The sequence below is a fragment of the Aulonocara stuartgranti genome (assembly GCF_965226115.1).
Source record: "Aulonocara stuartgranti genome assembly, chromosome: 17".
NCBI classification, from domain to species: domain Eukaryota; kingdom Metazoa; phylum Chordata; class Actinopteri; order Cichliformes; family Cichlidae; genus Aulonocara; species Aulonocara stuartgranti.
In genome coordinates, this window is record NC_138953.1 from 16,403,444 (window position 1) to 16,427,500 (window position 24,057).

Sequence of the window (24,057 nt, forward strand, 5' to 3'; positions counted from 1 at the left end):
TACAATCATTAGTCACGTGAACAAGGTAAGAAGGCGACATTTATCGCGTCTTCAAACGCATCAAAGACAACCAGGGTTTCAAGAACATCTCAGCCCAGCTGGAAAAGTGTGTGTTCAAAAAAGACTAAGTGTGGCGAGGTTTTAAAAGGATTTCTGATACATGCAAGCGATCATCTAATGACAACCGAGCTTTCAGGGCTGGTCAGCCCTGCAAATCGAGCCCAAGAGACTGTGTTTAATGAAATCCAAATGACATCAGAAGATCTGCTGGTAGGCAACTTCTTGTATCAAGTTACTGTAATCACAGAGACGGCAAAAAGTTCACCTTTATTTCAAGAAAAATTAGAACTCTACGTTCGGGTCCAGGTCTATGAGAGGATCCTCATCACTGATTAATCTTTGTACTGCTCTTCCCAAATACAAATGCGTGACAGTGATGCGAGGTCATCTGTTTGATGAACTGGAACAGTTCCTTTTAGGAAATGAATTCTGCACACACTAACAAAACCACTGAAGAATGACCCAAAGCAGACAGGTGCTTACAAAGTGGCTTAGTCAAAGCCCAGATTTTATTTGCCTTTACCTGTAGGCACAGTTTTAAGGACAAACATGTGTTTCCTTGTCCAGACAAAAAGGAAAAGGCAACAAGTTCTTAATTACTTTTATCCCAAGATTATCTACATTGAGCAAATCTGTAGTGTCTGACATATAACCACACACTTTAAAATACATAATGGATAATACATGTAACATACATAAGCTTCTACTTGTCAGGGTTGCTTGAGTAGCATCAGCCGCTTTTTATTTGACCAAACAGACGCCTGACAGGATGTTAAAGCTAATTTGAACCTGATCTCTTCCACAGAGTTTTCAGTGGGTTATCTTGTGGTGAACTGTTGTATTTGAGATGTACACTGACACTGTGCTAACTGTGTATGGGCTCAATTCAATTCCAATAATAGAATCACAATAGACCTTCGTAGCCACCTTTTTTGCTACAACACTGCATAGGTCTATGACAGTCATATAGCAGAAATTTTTAAAAAAAAAGTTACTTTGAAACTTACTTTAAGTCATTATTTGATGGGTTTTTAACTTTATTAAAAATGCAAAAGAAGGAAGTAGCTTTGGTGCAGAAAAGCTGCGCGAGTTGAAAGTAGAACACTTCATTCTTTGGAATGCTCTGGCATCTATATAGCATTAATCTGAGTGATCAAAGTTTTTTTACACTCCGTTTATCTTTCTCATCATGTCTGATTCAAACTTGACTGTTTGCAACACTTTTGGATCATTTGTTGTCATTTTCATCTAATTACATACTTCCTTTTTTAAAATTATAAAGTTGAAACAAGCACTTTAATTGCTCACCAAGAGTACAAAAGTGGTTTATAAATTCCAGTCTATTTAACTTAATCAAACCATTAAAATGCCCTCACACAGTCAGAGGTGGGCTAGAACAGGCAACAGCATTCAGTTATGTCTGTTTATTGTTGATTTCAACATCATCATCCTGACATCTGGTATACTACAAATGCACAAAATCTATGAAAGAGTCCATCCACAGACCTGGATGAACAAGCTGCCTGGCAGCAAAGTCCTCAATCTGACTTCTGCTAATCAGTGACATGGTCACGTGTCACCGTCACCATTTGACTTTCCGTGTCCATATTTGGCACATTTCAGTTCAGTGTTGTTGTCTCCGTCACAGCTGTACCCACACAGTAAAGGCTTCTATGGTAACCAAAACAGGATCATGTGCGAGTGACCAACAAGGCTGCTGCTCCACTGTGATACTGCAACAGATGATGTAGTGCCAAGTCTCTATAACAGGACCTCAGAGTCCATTCAGTCAAAAAGTAACAAGTTGATTTCACCATGTACGACGAGAATGACACCGCTATTGCTGTTGGGTAATAAATAGGTACTGAGTTGTCAAGTGCCATCAATCTTGGTCAGGTGCTATAGTTGAAAACAGGCTAAGACTCGTTCTGTGGAAAGACGATGGGGTAGATTTGACTGTAGTGATCCACAAAGTGGACCTCCAAGCCCTGAGTGATGTAGTCTGGCAGGTCCGAGAAATCTTTCTTGTTCTCAACTGGAAGGATGATACAGGTCACACCAGCACGACGAGCCTGACAGAGGAGCCAACGACCAAAGTTAACTAAAAGTGATTCCAAGTGATTTCTCTGAAAGTAATCATAATTTTTTGTTCACATGACAGACAGCTAACACACACACACACACACACACACACACACACACACACACACACACACACACACACACACGCTTCTGGTGACTTGTCCTGGGCTAGTGTAAGCTACATTTCAACACTTATTCAACACAAATAATTGTGTTATTCTGTTAAATGAACACACTTTATTACAGTCTGGCAGAATGGATAAAACTTGTTGCTCAGCTGCCACAATAATGCAACTGTTTCATTATTGTTAGCCACAGACATGACCTGCTAGTATATGGCTAATGTAGCTATCGAGCAATAGCTACTCTTTAAACAGCTAACATTAATATGTGTGCTGGCCATGTTAACATTTATGATACCTCTTCAGAGTTGCTGAAATGGGAGCTGTACTGACCTCAAAATCCTTCATGAAGCTGTTTTGTGAGCATCAATTACTTTAGCTGTTAGTTAATGAACGATATCCATGTTAAAGAAATGAGCAAAGAATATTTGTTGTACATACAGCAATAGTCTTCTCTTTGATCCCTCCTACTGGTAGTATTTTGCCCATCAGAGACACCTCACCAGTCATGGCTACATTCTGACGCACGGGCTTGTTGATTGCCAGGGACAAGAGTGCTGTGACAATAGTGCAACCAGCGCTTGGTCCATCTTTTGGAGTTGCCCCCTAGAAACAAGTGAAAATAGACAGGAATGAGCACTGCCAGCCACAGTTCAGTTCTACCATTATCGCAAGAAGCATCAGCAGGATATTTCTGGTTCATGCATTCATTACATTATTATTGTAGGCTGTAGGCTAAAAAGTCCCTTATAGCTTTTATCTTTCTTGCTGCAGCAAGGCTTTTAACTGACACTAACAGAAGTTAGAACTAATTAATTAGTTGCTTTATATTATTATTTTATTTTAAATAATCAGGCCCCATCTTATCTTAATGACCTCATAGTACCATATCAGATAAGATATTTTATTTTATTTTATTCTATTCTGTACAGTTGTGTACTGTATTTATTCTTATTGTATTCTAATTTTTGCCCCATAACTTTTGCACTGTCCACTTCCTGCTGTGACAAAACAAATTTCCCACGTGTGGGACTAATAAAGGTTATCTTATCTTATATCACCCCATTAGAGCACATTACTCTCAGACTGCAGGCTTACTTGTTGTTCCTAGAGTATTTAAAAATAGAATTGGAGGCAGAGCCTTCAGCTTCAGCCCCCTCGAATAGAATAGAATAGAATAGAATAGCCCTTTATTGTCATCGTACATGTACAACGAAATTATGGGTGCTGCATGCCAACTGTGTGGGAATAAAATATAAATGGTAGACAGGAGGAATAAATAACAAGCAGGAGAAATGCATACAAACAATAGACGACCACAAATTGGAGAACAAAGTGCTTGGAAGCAGTGGAAAAGGACTTGGTCTGAGTATAGAGTCTGTGTGTGAGTGACCTTAGTGATGAAGGTTACTCAGACCATGATCAGATTGGTGAGGTGGGTGGGTAGGAGTGGAGTGTAGGGTGGGCAGTGTTTGTTAACAGTCCGAATGGCCCAGGGGAAGAAGTTGTTTGTGAGTCTGGAGGTCGCCTGTGCACCTGTTCTCTCTTCCCAGTCAGGATTCAGGAGACAGACACCATCTCTACTTTTAAGATTAGACTTCAGACTTTCCTTTTTGCTAAAGCATATAGTTAGGGCTGGATTAGGTGACCCTGAATCCTGCAATAGGTGTAGGCTGCTGCTGGATTCTCATGATGCACTCAGTCAGTCAGTCTAACCTAATTGGTTGTGGCAGACGGCCTCCCCCTCTGAGCCTGGCTCTGCTCAAGGTTTCTTCCCATTAAAAGGCTTTTCTTCCTCCCACTGTCATCAAAATACTTGGTCATACCGCACCACCTTATTGTTGGGGTTTTCTCTGCAGTGTTGTAGGGTCTTTACCTTACAATATAAAACCCCTTGAGACAACTGTTGTGATTTGGCGCTTTATAAAATTTAAAATAAAATGGAACTGAAATGAAATAAATGGTTACCTCAGGGACGTGCAGATGCAGGTGGGAGTTGATGAGGAAGTGATTCTCCGGTTCCTGAGTCATAAGGAATGCTCTGGCGAAGGTTGAAGCGATCTTCGCACTTTCCTTCATAACATCACCCAGCTGACCTGCAGGAGAGCCACATCTTTAGTATCAGTTTACCTGCATTTGTTAAGGATCATGTTTTTAAAACCTCTGAAATGGTTTGAAGACTTTCTAACTCTGTTTCTCCTATGACCAATACACAAAGCTCAGATTACGTTTGTAAAGGACTAACTGAGGGAAGAATGTTTTTTCCTACACCCACACACTGTTTTCAATGCGGTGGCGCAAGATGGGAAACTCCTGACAGACCTGTGACCTCCAATGAGCCCTCTCCTTTAGAGTCCGCTCCTCCTGGAGGCCGGCGGAGTGAAGTCTCGATGAACAGCGTCGATCCTCCTGCACAGGAGATAAATGCACACTCAGTACAGGTAACTTTTGCTGGTGCTGTGTGTGCGTGTGTGTCTCTCTTTCTCACCCATTGCGGTCCAAGCCAGCCCCATAACCACTCCCGGTGGAGTGACATCATACATCCGATCAACTGTGAAAATAGGTTTACCCACAAACTCCTGCAGGTTTTCAGGAGTGACCATCACTCCGGTTTGTTCACCATTCACAATACAGAACGCCACCTTACGGAAAACCTGTGGGCAATAAACGAAGAACAATAAGGAGATAAATAATAGATTAAAAAAAAGGATGACACAGAAAAAAAAAATCATTTTTGGCACAACTGCTATTAAAATGAAAAAGGATGTTTTTGTCACAAAGAACCAGCAACTACATACACACATTATATTCATACCACTACTCCCAGCAAAGAAGTCTTTAGCTTCTGTTACAAGCAGAATGTTGTTTTCTGAGTGCACTTTTACAATATTTTACCTTTTCAACTTGTTTCTGCAGGTTCCTGACTCCAGACTCCCTACAGTACTGCTTGATGAGCAGACTGAGAGCATCAGATGAGATTGAAGCCTTCTCCTCTGTCAGACCACAGAGTGAGCGCAGCTGTGGCACCAAGTAACGCTACACACAGAAATGAAAAAACAAACAAAAAAAAATACTCTGAGGTTGAGCCAAAAGAAAAGAAAACGCTAATATGCAATGCCCGCCCATCCATCCATCTCTTCCACTTATTAAAGGACGTGTCCACTACCCGCAGGAGGTGCTGTAGGGTCGGGTGCACTGTCTATGCTGGGCGGCGGCCAAGGGCAGAAACCTTGTGTCAAAATCATTATTTCAAGTTTACAATACATGGGATGCAAAGCCCAAATATTGAGATTTCCCCTAAATATTAAGCTACACTGGGCTAGCTCTTTAATTAATTCTGAGTGATCATATTTATCCTAAACATTTCTATTCTGATGGTAATTAAAATAGTTAAATTAAATCAAACTGAACTGAAGTAACTGGCACTACACTGGGAGCAAGAGCTTGTGGAATGGTTTAAAGAAGATTAAAAGTTCACATCATATTCTGTCACCTTCGCCGTTATTACACCACCACAATGAAAACACCCACTGTGGTAATATATTTAAACAAACTGTGTTCATCCCTTAACAGAGCTTTACAGACATTGTAACGTGTAACCCGCATTTGCAGATTTTACCTCAGCAATAGCCAGTTTCTCCTGAGCCACATATCCAGAAATGTTGATCATCTCCATTCTATCCCTGAGTGGCTCTGGGATGGTGTCTATCACATTGGCCGTGCAAATAAACAAAACCTTTACAGGAGGAGAGACGGTGCACATTAAAACCACATATTATGAGGAGCTGTGGAGCACTCGTTACACAGTACCTACCTTTGACAAATCGACAGGAACATCCAGGTAGTGATCAAGAAAGTTGGCATTCTGCTCAGGGTCCAGGAGCTCCAGCAGAGCAGAGGATGGATCGCCCTGGTAACCACGACCCATCTTATCAACCTGGTAATGACACGGTATGAACATCATTTTATACCAGTTATATAACTATTGATGAAACTTGGAAACCAACAACTCCATGCCAACCGGTTAGATCACAAAATCAGTGCACAAGGTTCACTTGCAGACTTGGCCTGACAGTTTGGATCCATGAAAATAATCATTTGAAACATGCTGTATAACCAGATATTTGGATGGCAAGAGGAATTTGGAGTAAATTTTGACCAGGATATGTCCTATGTGCATATTAAATATTTTCTAAATATGTAGGACTGCTTTCTGTCTTTGGTGTAATATTGTTATAATTAGACAAATATTGTTTTAGAACAGTGCTGAAAAACTAGTTAATCCCTTTTTTACTTAATAGGATGTAATAATTAAAGAATTGCTCTAAAATCTCCTTGGAAAGCCTTTGGCTGAGCCAGAACAGGGACGCACTGTTGCCTCACAGCAAGATGGCCGGGGTTTGAACGCATCATCTGGGCAGGACACTTCTATGTGCATTATCCTAATGTCTGCGTGGGTTAAAAACAATCAGTTTTATTTCTATAGCACCAAATCACAACAACTGTCGCCTCAACGCACTTTACATTGTAAGGTAAAAAGGCTAGTTTAATACTGAAAAAAGAGAGAACCCCAACAATCAGATGACCTCCTATGTAACTTTATGATTGCACTATGAAACACCTGTCTAAAGTTACGTTAATTAAATGGGCTACACAGATAAACTATCCCCCAACGTGTGTTGTAGCAGGAACAGGACGTGATACTGTATCAGCTCAGCAAAGTGAAAAGAAAAAAAAGTAAAAAATATGACAGAGCAGAGCAGTATGAAGCCTGAGCTTCTACTTTACCCAGCCTATAAACTATCACACTGCTGTTTGACTTACTGATGGTCCCTGAACAGATCTCTCAAACTGCTGTCAGCAAAACAACTCAGTGGCTTTAAATTAATTTGACAGTTTCTCCTTTTACTGACTGGGCATTTTTTGATATAGAGTGCATGATTTTAGCACTGCCACGAACAATATACTACAGAACGTTATAGTTATAGATGTCATTCAGTGCCAGATTATATGAAGCAAAAATATCCGTTTATCAAAGTGAAGCTAAAACATCGTATCAGCACAAAAATCACACATGAACAGATGGCCTTCATATTAATGTTGCTTTGGTTACGTTATGCTGAAATCAACAGACAACTACAAGAGCATCATCACAACACTCACCTCATCTATCAGCACCAGAGGATTTTCCGTTTTGGTTTTCTTCAGACACTGAATTATCTTTCCCGGCATTGCTCCAACATATGTCCGTCTGGATACACACACATGCAATTTTTACAGTGAGTGATTTGTATCGTCTTCCTCAAAATGAAAGTTGAATTGTTGCCATTTGGACACAGAGGAGAAGACCAGGACACACTGTGGATGTTTCCATTAATCCGTAAGAGATCTACAATTACAGAAGGTCTTAAACTGGTTCAGAGACGCACAGAGAGGCAACCTGAAAGCGGCATCCAGCCAAATCTAATTCAGGGAAGATTTCACTTTTCCTTTATAAAGTCAAGCAGCCAATAAGTTATTACTCTACCATTTGTACCTGTTCATCAGTGCCATCCCTCATGTCAGCAGGAAAGCAGAGAACGTTAAAGTTAAAGTTACTAGCAAAGCGCCGCCCTATCATTTTTCATTCCATAGTTAGTAGTGACATAAAAAAATCCACCATGATTACAAATTTTGGTGAAGAATACACTAATACTGGCCAATTAAAACAACTAAACGACTCAATCCACAGCACTCCAAGTTTTTTGTTGCTTGGATGTGTGCACAGTTGCCTTTTTTGATCTTGATTTGCATCCCATCATAGTCCATCACATTTAATTCTACCATTATCTGCCCTTGTGCAGGATGCCACCTTCTCTGCACATGATACTGACAATGTAATCCAGGATAAGGTCTCTCAGAAATAACAGTAGCACAGATCATACCTGTGCCCCTTGATCTCAGCCACATCTGTCATGCCTCCCACGCTGAACCTGAAGTATTCTCTGTTGAGAGCTCTGGCTATCGAGCGGGCGATGGAGGTCTTTCCTACACCTGGAGGACCGTAGAAACACAAGATCTTCCCCTGGGTGGTGCCACGAAGCTGGCTCACTGCTATAAATTCCTGTAAAAAGAAAGATGTTCATTTCTATAAAAAAGGATCCACTGTTCTGTGGGTGTGGATATATCTGATGTATCAAATACAGAGTATTAGAGTGTGTGTGCGTACCAGTATGCGTTTCTTAACATCATCCATTCCATAATGGTCTTCTTCCAGGACTTCTTTCGCTCTGTCCAGTAACAAGTTCTCTTCACTGTTGGTACCCCAGGGCATGCTGGTCAGCCAGTCTAGATAGTTGCGGGTTACACTGAAACAAACAGTAGATTCCTGATTATTGCAAATAGTCAATAAAACAAGCAGATGGACAGCCAATGTTAAAACAGATGGAGCTTTGCTACACGGAGACGTAGTTATGAGCAGCATATGAATAAAACGTTTGACAACATTAAGCCCATTAAGTTATTTTTAACAGATGCCGTATGCAGCCAAACTTTAAAACATTGTAATACCTAAAATGGAAATAAACAGTTCATTCTGAAAGACCTGTGGTTTTTCTCTTTTGAATATTTATTGTTTTTATCTAATTACTCAATTGATCGATGGACTAATCGAGAGATTACTCAGTTACTAAAATAATCAATAGCTGCTGCCCTAACTGAGATTTCCTTTCTCATAAATGTTCTCGTTTCTTTATTTTGTTCTTCTCTCCTTTGTCTCTCTTTACGTAAGCTCGTCATACTGTCTCGACTCATTTACTTCATTTAAACTCAAAGAGAAAGAGGACCAAGGAGAAAGGAGGCTGCCAGGGGAGCTGTGACTGGAGACAAACGGGTGTTCGCTTCGTGACGTCTTTTATACACCAGTAATGTATAAGAGTGGTGTGACACACAGCTGGAGTGCACGAAATATGGTGGGAGCAGAACTACATCAAATAAAATGCAAAACACATCACACCTACCTGATGTTTCTATAAAACTGCAGCTAAAAAGCAAAGATGCCTCATTTTGTTAGAAAATGGAGCGATAAAAGGAAGTGAGGGTGCGCGACCCAAGTCTCCAAGGTAACGTGTTAGCCAGGAGACTGTTTTAGTGATTGGGTTCGTTAGATACTGCATAAGTGCAAATACCAATGCAATCGCGCACACGCACCATGGAGCAAAGAGGGGTTCAGATAACACGTGTTAAAGTATCCTTAGCCAAACTCTGCTTCCTCTTCCTCTGTTCTATTTTCCAATAGCATAACTACATAAACTACATTTCCCTCTATTCTGTTTAGTAGTTTTCAAGTTGACTCCTGTTTTTTTTTTAGTGTAAAGTGGTATTGTGGTTCAAAGGCCTTTGAAGACTAAAACAAGACGACTAACTTGAACTCTGATGAATGGTTGTCCAGAAGACCCAGCTTGTTGAGTTCTTCGTTGATCACATCCATTATATGCTGAGGGACCATCCTATCTTTCAGTCTTTCACGAAACTTCTCCTCAATAGCATCTTTGTCCTCCTTTTCCAGACCCAGCTCCTAATGACAAAAACACAGAATATTTTATGAGCCACATCTTCACACACCTGCATCCACGGCGCATGCTCCTACTGTACTCTGAGTGCAGCTCACATTTTCTTTGCCTATGATAAAGATAAAATTATGCATTTAAATCTGAAACTGTGTATGCACCTGCCAAGAGAACAATACCAAAAGCATATAAATGGAAAATATGGTTCAAAGTACACCAGACAGGTGATTTGATGTAGTATCCAGTCAGTTTTCAATTACGTCATGCTGTAGTACCTGGTACTTTTTTAGTACCTGCTCGCCCGGGGTTCCAAGCGATACGAGCAGGTGCTAAAATGTGACGTCAGACGACTACATGCCACTACATGGCTGATCATTTGATGAGTTCCCAAAAATCAAATCTGCCATTTTTGAAACCTGAAAACAAGAAATGGCTACAAAAACATCGCCATGATCCCAGAGAATTACAAAATGCCACAGACCGAGCTGCAGGTATATTCTTGCCTCAACGTCCACCTTTGTTGCAGCATTTGTGTCGCATACTAATTACCTCGCGGGACGCTCTGACGACATGTGTGTCAGATAGCACTGTTTGTAAAAGAAAACCGGTCGATCTAAGTTGAATCGTGGCGAGTCGATCGGAGTAGGTACTAACGGAAAAGGTGCTTTAGGTGTCAGCTGTGCCGGATTGAGACTATTGGCTTGTAAGACGTGTCTTAACAGTATGCTGACAGTTGACTGCTGAAAGTCCCCAGAGTTTTTGAGAGCCCAAGTGTTTCTCCTGAATGACTTTGGGTCTGTCAGGCAAAGGGAAGACAGAGGTGGTCTGTCACAGATTAGTCTGGTGTACCTTCTTAATGATCTTGAGCTGCTCCTGCAGCAGGTACTTCCTATGGGTCTGTTTGATCTTCTCTTCCACCTGAGAACATAGAAGAGACACGGATGAATGGCCAAGGGTAACAACCTAAGCAGAAGTTATTTAATACTTCAACATTATGATGACGTCTGACCTCACGACCCAAGCGCTGCTGTAGCTTACTCAGCTCGTACTCCTTCTTGAGTAAAGACAGAGCCTTGTAGAGACGTTTCGGGATCTGCATGGACACAGAAACAGGACTCAATGAACTGCACACAAAACTTTTAATGAACAGAACTCTGCAACACTGATTTCATGAAATAGAACAGCAGAGTTGGAGATGACGTTTCTGTAGTAATCTCTCAGTAACAAAAAAACAAAAAACGCTGCTTTCTTGATTTATTATTATTTTGTATGAGAAAAGCGTTTCTTAATAAGTCTGTACACACGCATAAACGAGGGTATTAGAATCAAATAAAGACACTCCACTCAGAGTTGAAAATCAACTGGACACTATTAGTGTATCAAAAAACAAGTTTTAGGATAAGAAAAGGAGTCACAAGTTAGCACATCACTGGTTGCTCTGGAAAATGCTCACACACTGAGTGTCATAAAGGTCTATAAGCAGGCAGACTGCTCACATTAGTCTCCTCCAGGACGTCTTGTAGTTCATGCGATTCAGCTCCCGTCAGAGCTGCTCCCATATCGCTGAGATAGATGGGGTTATCAACCACACGCTGACCAGCCTGCATCATCTGAAGGACCGACTCTCTGGTTCACACACAAACAAGCACATTTCAGAAAACGTCCCTTTCATCAATACTACAGTTGGATTTTGTTTTCATCCCGACAGCCTGGTACTAATATAAACATCTGACTTTAAAGTGTTTTCATTGGCAAATTAGAAAACAGCCTAATTCAGCATCAGCTGAAAAGGTGCACCGAGCACAGATTGCCTGGAAATTGCTTTAAGATGTTGAACACCCTTACTAGGTTTATAGAATGGAAACCTGAAACTACAAGCAGTATAAAGTAAAAAAGTAAAGTAAAATGAAAGTTTACAGATTGCATATGATAAAACTGAAATGGTAGAACTGACCTGTAGAGGGGGTTAAGTGCAATGATGTCTCTGATGGTCTTTACTATCTCTGCTGTCAGCGCCTGTAGAACACATGACATTACAGACGTGTGTGTTAAAGAATGACAAACAGTTTAATTTTTTTTTTTTTTTAAATCACTTGATTGAAGATGATGTAATAACGCGCTACTTTGATGCGTTTTCTGTACCTTGACCTCCTCGGTGACGGTGAACTGTTCATGCTGAACATTGTCCACTTCGACCATCAGGATGTTGGAGGAGGGCAAAGGTTGAAGCTCTGGACTCAGGTCTGCCTCTGATATCTGAATAGAACAAAAATAATTACTATCAATGTGGAAAGAACTGTAAACTATAAATATTACTATACCCATCACTAATGACACATTATCAAAACCAAGATGCACAGCTTGGTGGACACTGACTGAGCCAAATAGTTTCAAACCATCCTTAACAAATGTAGGTCATGTTGAAAGCTTACACACTTCTATAAAAGGAACTTCTTCTTTTTTTTTATTTACTTAAGCTGCCAATGTACCCTCCGCTGTGGTTGCTTCATGCACCGCCGCATCATCATCACACAGATGCAGTGATTTATACCCCCAGTTAAGAAGCAAGAAGTCGCTGCAGTATTCTGTTAAACAATAGGTGTCGCCACTCAGATAAAACTGTCTAGCAGGACAAGCACAGACATGAGTCCACTGTCAGAGGACATAAGAAGATCATTTGTAACGTCACTAAAGCTGTTTCTGTGATGAGCTCTGAAACCTGACTGAAACTCTTCAAATAAGCCATTCCTCCACAGATGATCTGTTAGCTGTTCAGCAACTACTCTTTCAAGGACTTTTGAGATAAAAGGAAGATTGGCCTATAATTGGCTAAGACTGCTGGGTCAAGACATGGCTTTTTAAGTAAAGGTTTAACTACAGCCAGCTTGAAGGCCTGTGATACATAGCCGATTGTTAGAGATAGGTTGATCATATTTAAGATTGAAGCATTAATTAATGGCAGGACTTCTTTGAGCAGTTTTGTAGGAATGGGGTCTAAAAGACACGTTGATGGTTTGGAGGAAGTCATTAGTTAACTCAGAAAGAAGATCAATTGGAGAAAAAGAGTCTAAATACATACCACACTGCAAAAACTCAAAATCTTACCAAGTATATTTTGAGTTTTTGCAGTGCAGTGGTACAGAAAGCAACTGTACATAATGTTATGTCTGTGAGATGATTAATATGAGTAATTTTTTCTCTAAAGGTTAATTTTTTTGTGAAGAAGTTCATGAAGTCATTACTAGTTAACGTTAAAGGGATGTTTGGCTAAAACAGCACTCTGACTTTTTGTCAGCCTGGCTACAGTGCTGAAGAGAAACCTGGGGTTGTTCTTATTTTCCTCAATTAGTGAAGAATAGTAAGATGTTCTGGCTTTATGGAGGGCTTTCTTATAAAGCTGCAAACTATTTCCAAATGATGATCTTCTAAGTTTGCGATATGCCATTTCCTCTCCAGCTTACGAGCTACCTACTTTAAGGTGCGTGTATGAGAGTTATACCAGAGAGTCAAGTACGTCTGATTTGAGGCTCTATTGTTCACAGGAGCTACAGTATCCAGAGTCGTACGTAGTGAGGAGTTAAAATTATAAACAAGATAATCAACCTCTCTTGCAGTAGTGTTCAGGTAGCTGCTCTGCTCTGTGTTGTTCCAGGGCAAGATGATAACAGCGGGTGGATTATATCCTTAAACTTAGTTACAGCAGGTTCAGAAAGACATCTACTGTAATGAACTCTACTCCCCACTGCTGTGTGATCAATTATTTTAAATTGAAATGTTATTAGGAAATGATCAGACAAGAAAGGGGTTTTCAAGAAACTCTTACAATGTTCAGTTTCTATATCATATGTTACAACAAGATCTAGAGTGTGATTAAATCATAAGCACCGATTTCAAACTGCTCCAACATCTTCCTCTGTGTATGTCTCTGAGCTTCTGTTCAGGATTAATATTAAAATGGAGCTAAACCATAACCGTACAGTTGTATCTTCAACCCGGCTCAAGATGTGCACAACCGACCGACGGGACACAAAGATTGTGTCTCACGACGCAGGGTGTGTGAAAATCGTCAAGCGACACCTACGACACAAGCAACACGGCAATGTGAAAACGCCTTACACTGTGATTATATACATTTGGGGGAAATCTGATCAAACCTGCCATGCTTTTTTATAGCAGGTTTAGTGTGCTTGTGAACCCTGTGCTTAGAAACGATGCTGGTTTAGTCTATATGTGGTTACCTTGAAGTTTCCTGCAGTTAGGCATGTGCAAGGAAGCATTGCCTAAACAATGCGACTGTGTTGGTTTAACCTCAGGCGTTCCTGTTAAGGACTTTTTCTTTGTACTGTTTTGCTTACACATAACTTTATGTAAAAGCACGCCCCCTTGGACCACCGCATACAGTTGATAGTGGTGCAACGGATCAAAAATCTCACAGGATCGCGGTTTTAAGTCACGGATCGGATCAATTTTCGGATCAGCAAAAACAAAAATTCGACTCGCCATTTACTTATTTAAGTATTTTTGCCTATTAAAAAACATTCAACTGAAGACTCATTCCACTCACTTATATAAAAACAAATTAAGGTGCAATATGGACATTATGGACCATGCTGGGCATCCTCTGCACACGGCCATAAACAACCAGAGGAGTCTGTTCAGTGACAGGTTGCTTCTCCCAAAGTTAAGGACCAGCAGACTTAAAAAGTGGAGTGGGATCCGTTCGGATTTCAGAAAACTTCAACCGTGATCTGTTGCACCACTGGCAGTTAATTTAAAGCCGAGACAACTTAAGAAGAGGTCCAAAAGAAAATGAACGCTGTGGTGAAATGAATCTTTGTGTCCTTCTCTCGACTGCGTGCATAGAAGGCATATGTGATATTAGGCTCCTGTTTCTCACCTTGTCCTCAAGCTGCTCTGGCAGAGAACTGAGATGGTCCTTGCGGCTGCGTTTGGTTTTGCGTCTTTGTGTAGGTTTCTGGTGGGACTCTGGCTCAGACTCCAACTCTGACACAGTTGAAGCTATTTCCTCTTCAGGCTCCACCTGCAGCTGTTTTGTGATCCGGATCCTTACAGCCCAGATGATATACAGAAGAAATAACATACATACTCATAAGTGAGAGCACTGTCTCCAGAGTTCTAATGAAACCAATCCCTATGCCCTTTAACCTAAAATTTCTCACCCACCAGTAATAGCAGTACATCTAACCTGCGGTGTCCCATGACAATCATCCTCAGCTTGTCTCCCAAGTCCTGCATCTCATGAATCTGAACAAAGGTTCCTGTGGTGTAGATGGCATCTATAGACTCCACTACATCCGACTCGTTACTGCAACAGACAGAAAGACATGTTTACTATCAAAACACCAGACAGAGAGCAGGTCTCTTAAATGGACTTGTCCAGGAAAATGAAACAATGCTTTTATCAGGTGGATAAATTGGTCAGTCAGTCACCTAGACTGCAGAAACACAAAACAACCTGGTTGTTAAATCAAAGGTAAGGCATACGCAGAGAAACGCAGCCGCAAACGCTGAAGCACCTACGATGGCAGAAGCACAAACCGAAATGGTCATCACACCAAAAATAACAATCTTGCAAAGACCAAAAAATGAGCTTGAAAAAGCCAGAAGACCAAATCCTGAAAAGTCTCCTGTGGCACAAGCTCAAAATGAAATGTTGGTGAAACCAAAGAAAACAAAAAAGCAAAAAGTGGCTGAAGAACCAAGAAGACCAATTACTCGGGCATATGCCTGCGCTCTTGTTGAAGCTCAAAACAACATAGGTGATGGAACAAACCCGAGAAATAAAGAAATGCAAGAAAACACTGAAGCCACTTCTGAAAGGGAAAAAGCTGAATCCCTCACTATCTCAAAAGCAAAGGAGGACATAAATATGGAGAGAGAGGGAAACGTGAATAACCCCAGCAGACCAAACCCTGGGCCTAATGGAGAGACTTGGCAATATCAGCCCAATCCCAGATTTAGACCCCATCAGGGCAGTGTCCAGTTTAAACCATGGCACGAGATGCTGCTCTCAGACAGCAACTGGAAGTCTCCCAGAGCCATCAGAACGCCCTTTATTGGAAAATGGTAGCTGCTAACAAGAGGGCTTCTTATCACCTGTTTCAGGTGAACAACCTTCATGCACAAATGCACGAGAACAAGAGAAATCCTGAGGAAACGATTAAAGACCTCATAGAGCAGCTGGAGGAGGCTTCTAGTAATAAGCCCAATAGCAACAGTGAAGCAATTGTCAAACTTGATGAGGTGATGGTTACCCTGCAGGAGGCTTCACACACACACACACTCTGTAGGCCTGACGTCCTCTAAGGAGGCTGAATTTGAGGTCCAATGTAGGAATCAACAAGAGCAGATAGAGATGCTCCAGAAACAGCTCCTAGCAGCTGAAAATCAACTCAAAGAACAGGACATTAAACATAGGCAGGAGCAGGAGACAGTCAACACAGAAATCAGTGACCTCAAATCCCAGCTCTGCTCCAACAAGGCCCTTCATGATTTGAAGGTAGAGACTCTTAAGTGGGAGCTGAAAGAAGCCAAAGCTTCCTCACTTAAAATCCCACAGCAGCAAAAAGAACAAAATTCCACCGATGCAAATGAAATGTCAAAATCTGAGCCTCTGAAAGAAAAAGACACTGGAGAACAGGAGAAGATGGAAAAAGAGGACTCACTGCCATCTACTGCAATGTCTCTGCAGGAGCCTCAGAAAGAAAAAGACACCACAGAACAACAGAAGATAGAAAAAGAAGAGTCAGCTGCATTGTCTGTACAGGAATCTTTGCAAAGACTATGAGACACACAGAAAATGCTCACTGTGAAGGTGGCTGAACTCGAGACTGAAGTTAAGAGCCTGCCAGAGATTCCGCCAAGTAAGAAGAAGAAGAAGAAGAAGAAGCGGAACTGGCTGCGTCACCTTTCCACCTAATTGGTCTCAACAACATGTCCTAAAAATCACATTTATATACAACTAAATTGTCAGTGAACATTTGGACCCCACTCGGTCGAGACAGAAGGCCACCCCTTCCTGAGCCCGGTTCTGTCAGAGGTTTCTCCCTATTAAGAGGGAGTTTTTCCTCTCCACTGTCGCCAAGTGCTTGCTCATAGGGGATTTGGGGGCTTTTTTTTTTTTTTTTTTTTTTTAAACACCAACCACTGATAAGCTCACTGACATCAAATTTAGGACTCAGCAGATATGGAAATGGATGATTTGTCATCAAGTGAGGAATCATTCGTTTAAAACATATTTGCTGAGTCATATTTAGTTGTATATAAATAAGATTTCTGGGACACTAAAGCCAATCACAGGCTAATTTGGAAAATTGGGAAAAAAATAGATGTGTCATTGTTTCATATAGATTTCAAATAACATACCATTTGATGTCAACATATCTTTGTTACATATGCAGTGCTTGTGGTCTTATATTCTTATGATTCTGTTCATTTTATGAGTATATCCTTCTGCCTTGCTTCACATATTTACTGCTGCTTGGCTAGCTCTAGTCATGCTAGCATCAGCACAGGTAGAAACAGATAAACATCAGAGACATCGCATAGCTTGTGTTTATGTTCAGAGTAGGGCTGGGCCATATCATACCGTTCACGGTAATACCGGTATAATGTTGGGCAACGATAAGAAGATGAAATATCACGATAGAATATGGGTAAAACGCGCATGAGCAGTGCCTTTGTTTTCATATGCACATGGCGGCGACAGAGAACGAGAAGGGCGAAAGTGGATTGCTGAATGAAACGGATGAACCAATCAATCAATCAAGGCTTTATTCGCCACGTGCAGGTTGCCCTGCAGTGAAATAGGACGACCCCGACCTTACACACACAACACAGACATCACATGGGGATACAGGTCGGAGATCGGTAGCGTTACAGAAAAAAACCCCACGGAGGACAGCATGAGAACAGGAAACAAAAAAACTCCTCTGCACAAAAAAGCACATAAATGTCCACAGCGTTTGGAAAGGGAGGGGGGATGAGTGTGTGCATATCAGTGTATATGTATGTGTGTGTGTGTCCAGAGTTCAGCTGAGACAGTGTCCTTCGCCCTGCTAGGCTAAGTAAACAGTCTTCCAGCCAACCCAGGTGGCCTTGCATGGAATGGGAAGGAACAGACTAAACACAGTCGTTATCAGGGTGTTTTTGTTTGGCTCCAGCCTTGTGACCGCAGCTGGCGCCAAATGGGTATCCGCATGAACCAAAAGGGTATCCGCATGAATTTGTTTGTAAAAATGCTGCAACTTCAGTGGTGTGGAACTGGTTTAGCTTTCGTCCATCAGATACACAACAAAGCACTATTTTTGGTAGAGCATGCTCGCGGGCCGTCGTTATTACCGTGTTTTTTGGAAAATACGGCACACTTAAAATCAATCCTTTGATTTTTCTGAAAATCGACAGTGTCCCTTATAATCAGGGGTGCACATAAGTGGTCCGCAGGTGCGCATTCGCTGTCAAAATAAAAGACGTGCACTAGATAAGAAGGTGCAACGGCGGAGCCACGCGATGGTTTTACTGTTAAAAACAGTCGTTTGTCTGTCCGTAGTGTGGTTATATTAAATATAAGAGAAAGAGAGAACTTTAAGAAATTCTACAGTGACCACCAAAACAATAAAAAAATATTGTCGTAAACAGTTTATTTTGTGACACCACGAAACAAACGATAGCGTAAAATGAAACGATAGACGTTTTCATATCGACATCCGATATATATCGTTATATCGAACAGCCCTACAGCAGCCTACACCTATTGCAGCATAAGTGAGATGCACAGTCCTGTGCAAAAGTCTTGAGCCAGTCCAGTCTTCTGATGTGAATAAAGTTTAAAGCAAAACTTTTAACAGCTATGAAATCCCTTTCTATTTCACCTGCAATGCTGCATACAGTACAGGTACTGCCGCTTGGGAAACATAATTACCAGGGTTAACCATTTCCCAAAGCCTTTGGTCTCACTGTGAGTGTTGGATAAATGGAATGCAATAGTGTTAGCAATTGCAGTATGTCTTTGTGAGCTTAATGGATCCATCAGACGGACGTCTGAGTTGGCACTGGATGATTCACTTATTAATCACTGCACTATTTTTCTTGGCCCGCATTATACTGTAGCCTGAAGTCTGATGTTGCTCTACAGCGCTCTTTGCGTATTATTTGTCTATACCACAATGATGACGTCGTGAATCAATTAGCATTCAGTTTCCCCCCCAAGGCAAAGGAGAAGTGCTGACATCTGAAAGGATGGCAATTCAATGAAAAACAGCTGCTTTAGTAACTTCTTCAGTCCGACCCCTCTGCTGTGATGCAGATGTCAAACTAAAAACGCCACTCAACTAGTATCCTATAGATTAATCCATCAACTAATTGAGTATAACAATAAATTATATTTGTAAAGTAAACTCAGACTGTATAACCACATGGAGCAAAAACACACCACTGAGATCAGTATTCATCTTGAGGCATGCAACAACCTGGTGATCAGTAATTCAACTGGAGAAGTGACTTCCAAACTTACGCATCATCTCTCTTCATGAAGACTCCAGCATATGGCTGAGCCAGACGCACCTTCCTCCTCAGCAGTTCCATCAGTGCTTTGTTTTTAACCTGACATGAAGAGAGAAACATCACACACTGGAATACAATAAACAGTAGTTTCCAGGGGTTGTCTGGAAAATGCCCTTATCGGTTGTGAGACATTTTACTTTATTGACTAAATAAAGAAGAGAAACTAAGTCTTAATTTAAAAAAAAAGAAAAAACAAACAGCAAAAAACAATGTGCTATGCAACAGCATTTCTACCCACTCCTCACACACCTTTGTGGCAGTCACATGGTGTTCTCTTCAAAATGTGTAGTTTTAAACAGACACTGAGATAATAATGGTAATGTGGCATTAAGTGAAATGAAGACACACTTCTACTTCCGAAGCACAATTTTTAACAACCTTAATTAACCAGAGTTTACAGGTTATAAAACATATACACTATACATGACTGTAACTAAATGTTCCAAAGATTAGGAGCCACCACTAAAAAATAAAATAAAAGGCTCTATCGCCTCTTCAGTTTAAGACTGGACTTCCTCTGATAACCTAAGGTGTACTAAGTTTTACCGAAGACCGTTTAAATGTCAAATCACTCTCAGTTTGTTGCGTGATTGCGTCACCCTCCCTTCAACCAGACCAAGTAGCGGACAGAATGTGCAAGGTTACATCAGACTCACCTCGATGATCTTGATGAAGCGGGGGAACACCGGGTTCCTGCTAACGGCAACCAGAGGCACATTGGGAAACACCTCGGGGACCATCATGGGGGTGAGAGCCGTCATCTGAACCCCGTTGTAAGGTGCTCCGCCGTCTCCCCCAGGCTCTTCTCCCCCGGAGCTTGCTCCGTCCTCGCCATCCTGTCCAGAGAAGCCCGCACCTGCCCGGTTTCCATACATCCTACATTGAAGCGTATACGGTCCACAGCTCCGGGTGAGGACACTGTCTTGGAAGTGTGGAACGGCCCCGACACGTATCCACCGGCGAGGTCTGCCGGTCAGCCTGCTGCCAGCTGTCAGTGCTGTGGTGGGGGACATGCATGTTTTCTGTGGGGTTCCGATGCTGGTGTAGAACCGCGCTGGCTGTTGCCGGCTCAGTGGTGATGTCTCGGTCAAGCGGGAGACAACGCCAGGCCAGTGTAGTTTAGCAACAAAAGCCGAATTTCTGTGCAGTTGTTTAGCAGCTCCTATCATTTTGACACAGGTGGCCATGTTTATCTGGAGCCTTCTACGGCTGCACGTGACGATCCGTCTTCCGTCCAATATTGATGACGTAGTGTTGCTCACGCAACGATTCTAGAACAGTGGTGTCAAACGTAAGGTCGGGGGCCAGAATCGACCGAGGAAAGACTCCTATCTAGTCTACCCTAAGGTTTCTGGGGGGGGAAATGATGAAGTGCATAGGTTTTTAACTTTAGGTTTTACAGATTTTGTACTGACTGAAGACTTCACCAGCTGGCATTCATACTACTCCAAAATATTTAAGTAATAGTTAAAAAATTAAATGACACACAAACAAATTCCCGTTTTCCCACTATCTAGTACAGAAATTTCTGGGAGTCTTTTGTTTTGATTTTTTTTTTTAAAGCAAATCAAAGTTTGTTGAAAGAAAGACAGAAAGCAAGAAGAGAGAGTTTTTGTTTTTATAGTAAAAAAAGAGAACAAAAACTTTATGTTTTATAAAGACAGGTCAGTCTGGGCAATGAGCTAGTAGAACTTTGTAATTTTACACATTTTTCATGAAGAAACACTGGAGACGTACTTTTGAAGCATCTTTTTCTAATACTTATAAGATATCCCAGGGATTATGTGAAGTTAAATGTGTTTACAACTGTGTTGTAAACACACTAAGATATTCTTAGTGTGTTTACAACACATTTAACTGACAGAAATAATTTTTTTATTTTGTTAGTAGATGCATTAATGACAATAATGCATTCATTTGTGTTATGTTTGATACTACTGCTACTACTATCAGTGATAGTTGAGCATTGCTGAACACATCCTATGCCCACTAGGTGGCGATGGAGAGTACCATTTGACCAAATGACCAACTGACGCATAACATGGTTGGAACCACCAGTTAAAATGTAATCTAGATCAATAATGATTATAACCTACTATGTCTTTCCTCTTCCCACTAGGAGGTGCTCTAACTATTGCAGCCAAATGGCACATCAATCTGTTCAGGGCTCGACTCTCATCATGCCCGTGAAGCTTGGGAGAGATTGGCGAATGGTCAAGCTCAACGTGCAGCCATGGCCACACCTTGTCACGAAACTTCAAAAGCTTTGTCATTTAACATCATCGAGGTGGGCCGTTCTATGTAAACTCACAATGTTCACACTGAATCGCCATGATGGTCTGACGGTTATTCTCACCACTTTTGAGGTGGATAGGTTGGCCACGCCCTATGATGATAACTCAAAAACTATGCCATTTGAAATGGTCCAGGGTCTGTAGTTGAGACTGGCCAACTGTCCCACAGCCCAATAAAGGAGATGTGGAAATAGCTTCAGTCTGTTGCAGACTAACGTGAAATTCAATTGATTGATTAACAAGATATTCTTAGTGTGTGTTCTTTCCAGAGGCGTAATAGAAAGTCAGCAGCAGGCCTGAATCAAGTATTACAACATTTTATACATTTTCTAAATCATCCAAATTAGTGCAATCCTGTGACAATGTGACACACAGTTTGTACTTCATTCCATGGTTTTGGTGAAGTACAGTTTAAAACAACTGCGCTTAAAACAACTCCAGCAGCTTTAAAGTTTTAGTTTTAAATCAGCGGGATTAGCCATGTTTTCACGGATTTCGATATTTACAGCATGTTTTCATTGTGATATTGTCAAAAAAGGCCATGAGGTTGATAACAAGAGTGAGCCTAAATGCTGAACCAACAAAGAAACTAATGTTTTAGAGTTTATTTTCACACAAAAGAGTTATGGTAAATACAGGGGAACACAGGGTTCTCTTCCAGATCTGGAGAGTGTGTTATGGTATACTGAGGGAAGAGAGGAGAAATTAGGTAAGTCCGGACTGACGGTACATGTTTGAGGCTGATCAGGAGGTTGTACTGACTCTAAGCAGTTTTGGTGACAGTGCATACTCCATGAAATTAAATGCTATTCATTGCAATATACTGGACATTCACTGATAAGATTCAACATACTGTTTTAGAGAGGTTGAGATTAGATGAACATGGTCCTTCATGAATATGAATGTGTGCTCTTGTGTTATTAAAACAAATGTACTTAAATTAATAGTGTCATCTCTACTCTTCGTCTTGCTCGATGCCAGTAATATAAGGGGTGACGGAAGTTACAGCTATCGTTGTAATCACCCTGTCTCTTGTCTTTTAACTCCAACTACCACAAGTTTAAAGGCTGTAGATTGTAGCCATTACTTTAACACTGTATATAAATGTAACAGGGCTCAGTGCTGGTTTTTACAGTTTGAGCTACTTCAAACTTTACTTGGGAATTTCACATTATCATACTAAAAATAGTAGCTAGGTAGTACTGCTGTAATATTTTCATATGCTATGATGATCTTAAAAGAGCAGAGTTAGGGATTAATACAGTGGGTGATCTTGTTCATGAGAACTCTCTTCTTACTTTTAATCAACTGAAAAGCAAGTTTGGTCTGACCAATAAGGATTTTTTGAAGTACTTTCAGGTAAAGCACGATATTACTTCTAAATTGAAGGATTTTAATGGAGGGTTTGGTCTTTCTCCTACAGAATCACTCATGGTAAAAACTACCCAACTAAAATGTATCACTAAAAAGATTTATAACATTCTCTCTGATCTTAGAATGGATAACTCTAACAAAGTCAAGGGCCAATGGGAATCAGATGTAGGCGTTATAGATGCTGAGGCTTGGGATGAGTTGTGTTGTTGTCCTTTCAAAGCCTTGGCATCTAATTCTATTTGGGAGAGGCAGTTTAAACTTATAAATAGGCTTTATATTACACCCGAGAAGAGGCACATTATGTTTCCAGCTTTGCCTAATCTCTGCAACAAATGTCAGTCTGCTGTTGGTTCCTTTTTTCATTGTCTGTGGAGCTGTGCTGTTATTCTACAGTTTTGGAGATCATAGATAAGCTATGTGTTATATTTAATTGCCGACTGCATCTGGGTCCAAGGACTTGCTTGTTAGGACTAAATGATGAGCTACCTGCCGGCTTTCGCAGCAAAGATCTCCTTCACATACTGCTACACTACGCTCGAAAGTGCATTATGGTACTGTGGATTTCTGATAAGGCTCCATCTATCAACCATTGGCTAGTCTGTGATAAGTATTGTGCCAATGGAAGCCTTCTCTACGGCACTTAAGGACAAACCTTTCCTTTTCTACCGGGACCCTTTTTTGGCCTATCTGGACACTCCTTCTGCTCAGAGGTTGAATTCGGGCTTACGGGATTTAGCCTGGCAACAAAGGGACGATTGTTAACCTTTTTCATTGTTTATTACTATTGCTGTTGGGTTTTTTTTTCTACTTCCCACGTCCTGCCATACATGTAGATGCATCTTTGTCCTGTGTATGTATATGCTGGTGACTGCTGTTTTCCTGCTTTGCAATTAAAAGTTCAATTAATAAAAAAAAAAAAAAAAAAAAAAGAGTGGGATTACATCTAGTCATGCTAGCATTAGCCATGTTAGCATATTACATTCAACTGGGGTTGCC

At 41.0% G+C, this 24,057-nt stretch overlaps 1 protein-coding gene across 1 annotated transcript; it reads right to left on the reverse strand.

Moving 5' to 3' along the window:
• Positions 1-539: 539 nt before the first annotated feature.
• lonp1 (lon peptidase 1, mitochondrial) lies at positions 540-20,649 on the reverse strand. The gene is made up of 21 exons (XM_082511498.1): positions 20,050-20,649; positions 19,344-19,432; positions 15,018-15,137; positions 14,709-14,877; positions 11,954-12,067; positions 11,766-11,827; positions 11,308-11,437; positions 10,821-10,904; positions 10,661-10,729; positions 9,668-9,819; positions 8,473-8,611; positions 8,189-8,367; positions 7,428-7,515; positions 6,079-6,201; positions 5,884-6,000; positions 5,160-5,300; positions 4,753-4,918; positions 4,587-4,673; positions 4,233-4,360; positions 2,706-2,870; positions 540-2,132 (listed from the first exon to the last, which is right to left on the reverse strand). Exons 1-21 carry the CDS (start codon positions 20,578-20,580, stop codon positions 1,977-1,979), a joined length of 3,009 nt encoding a protein of 1,002 aa, XP_082367624.1. The 5' UTR covers positions 20,581-20,649; the 3' UTR covers positions 540-1,976.
• Between the last annotated feature and the right edge of the window lie 3,408 nt (positions 20,650-24,057).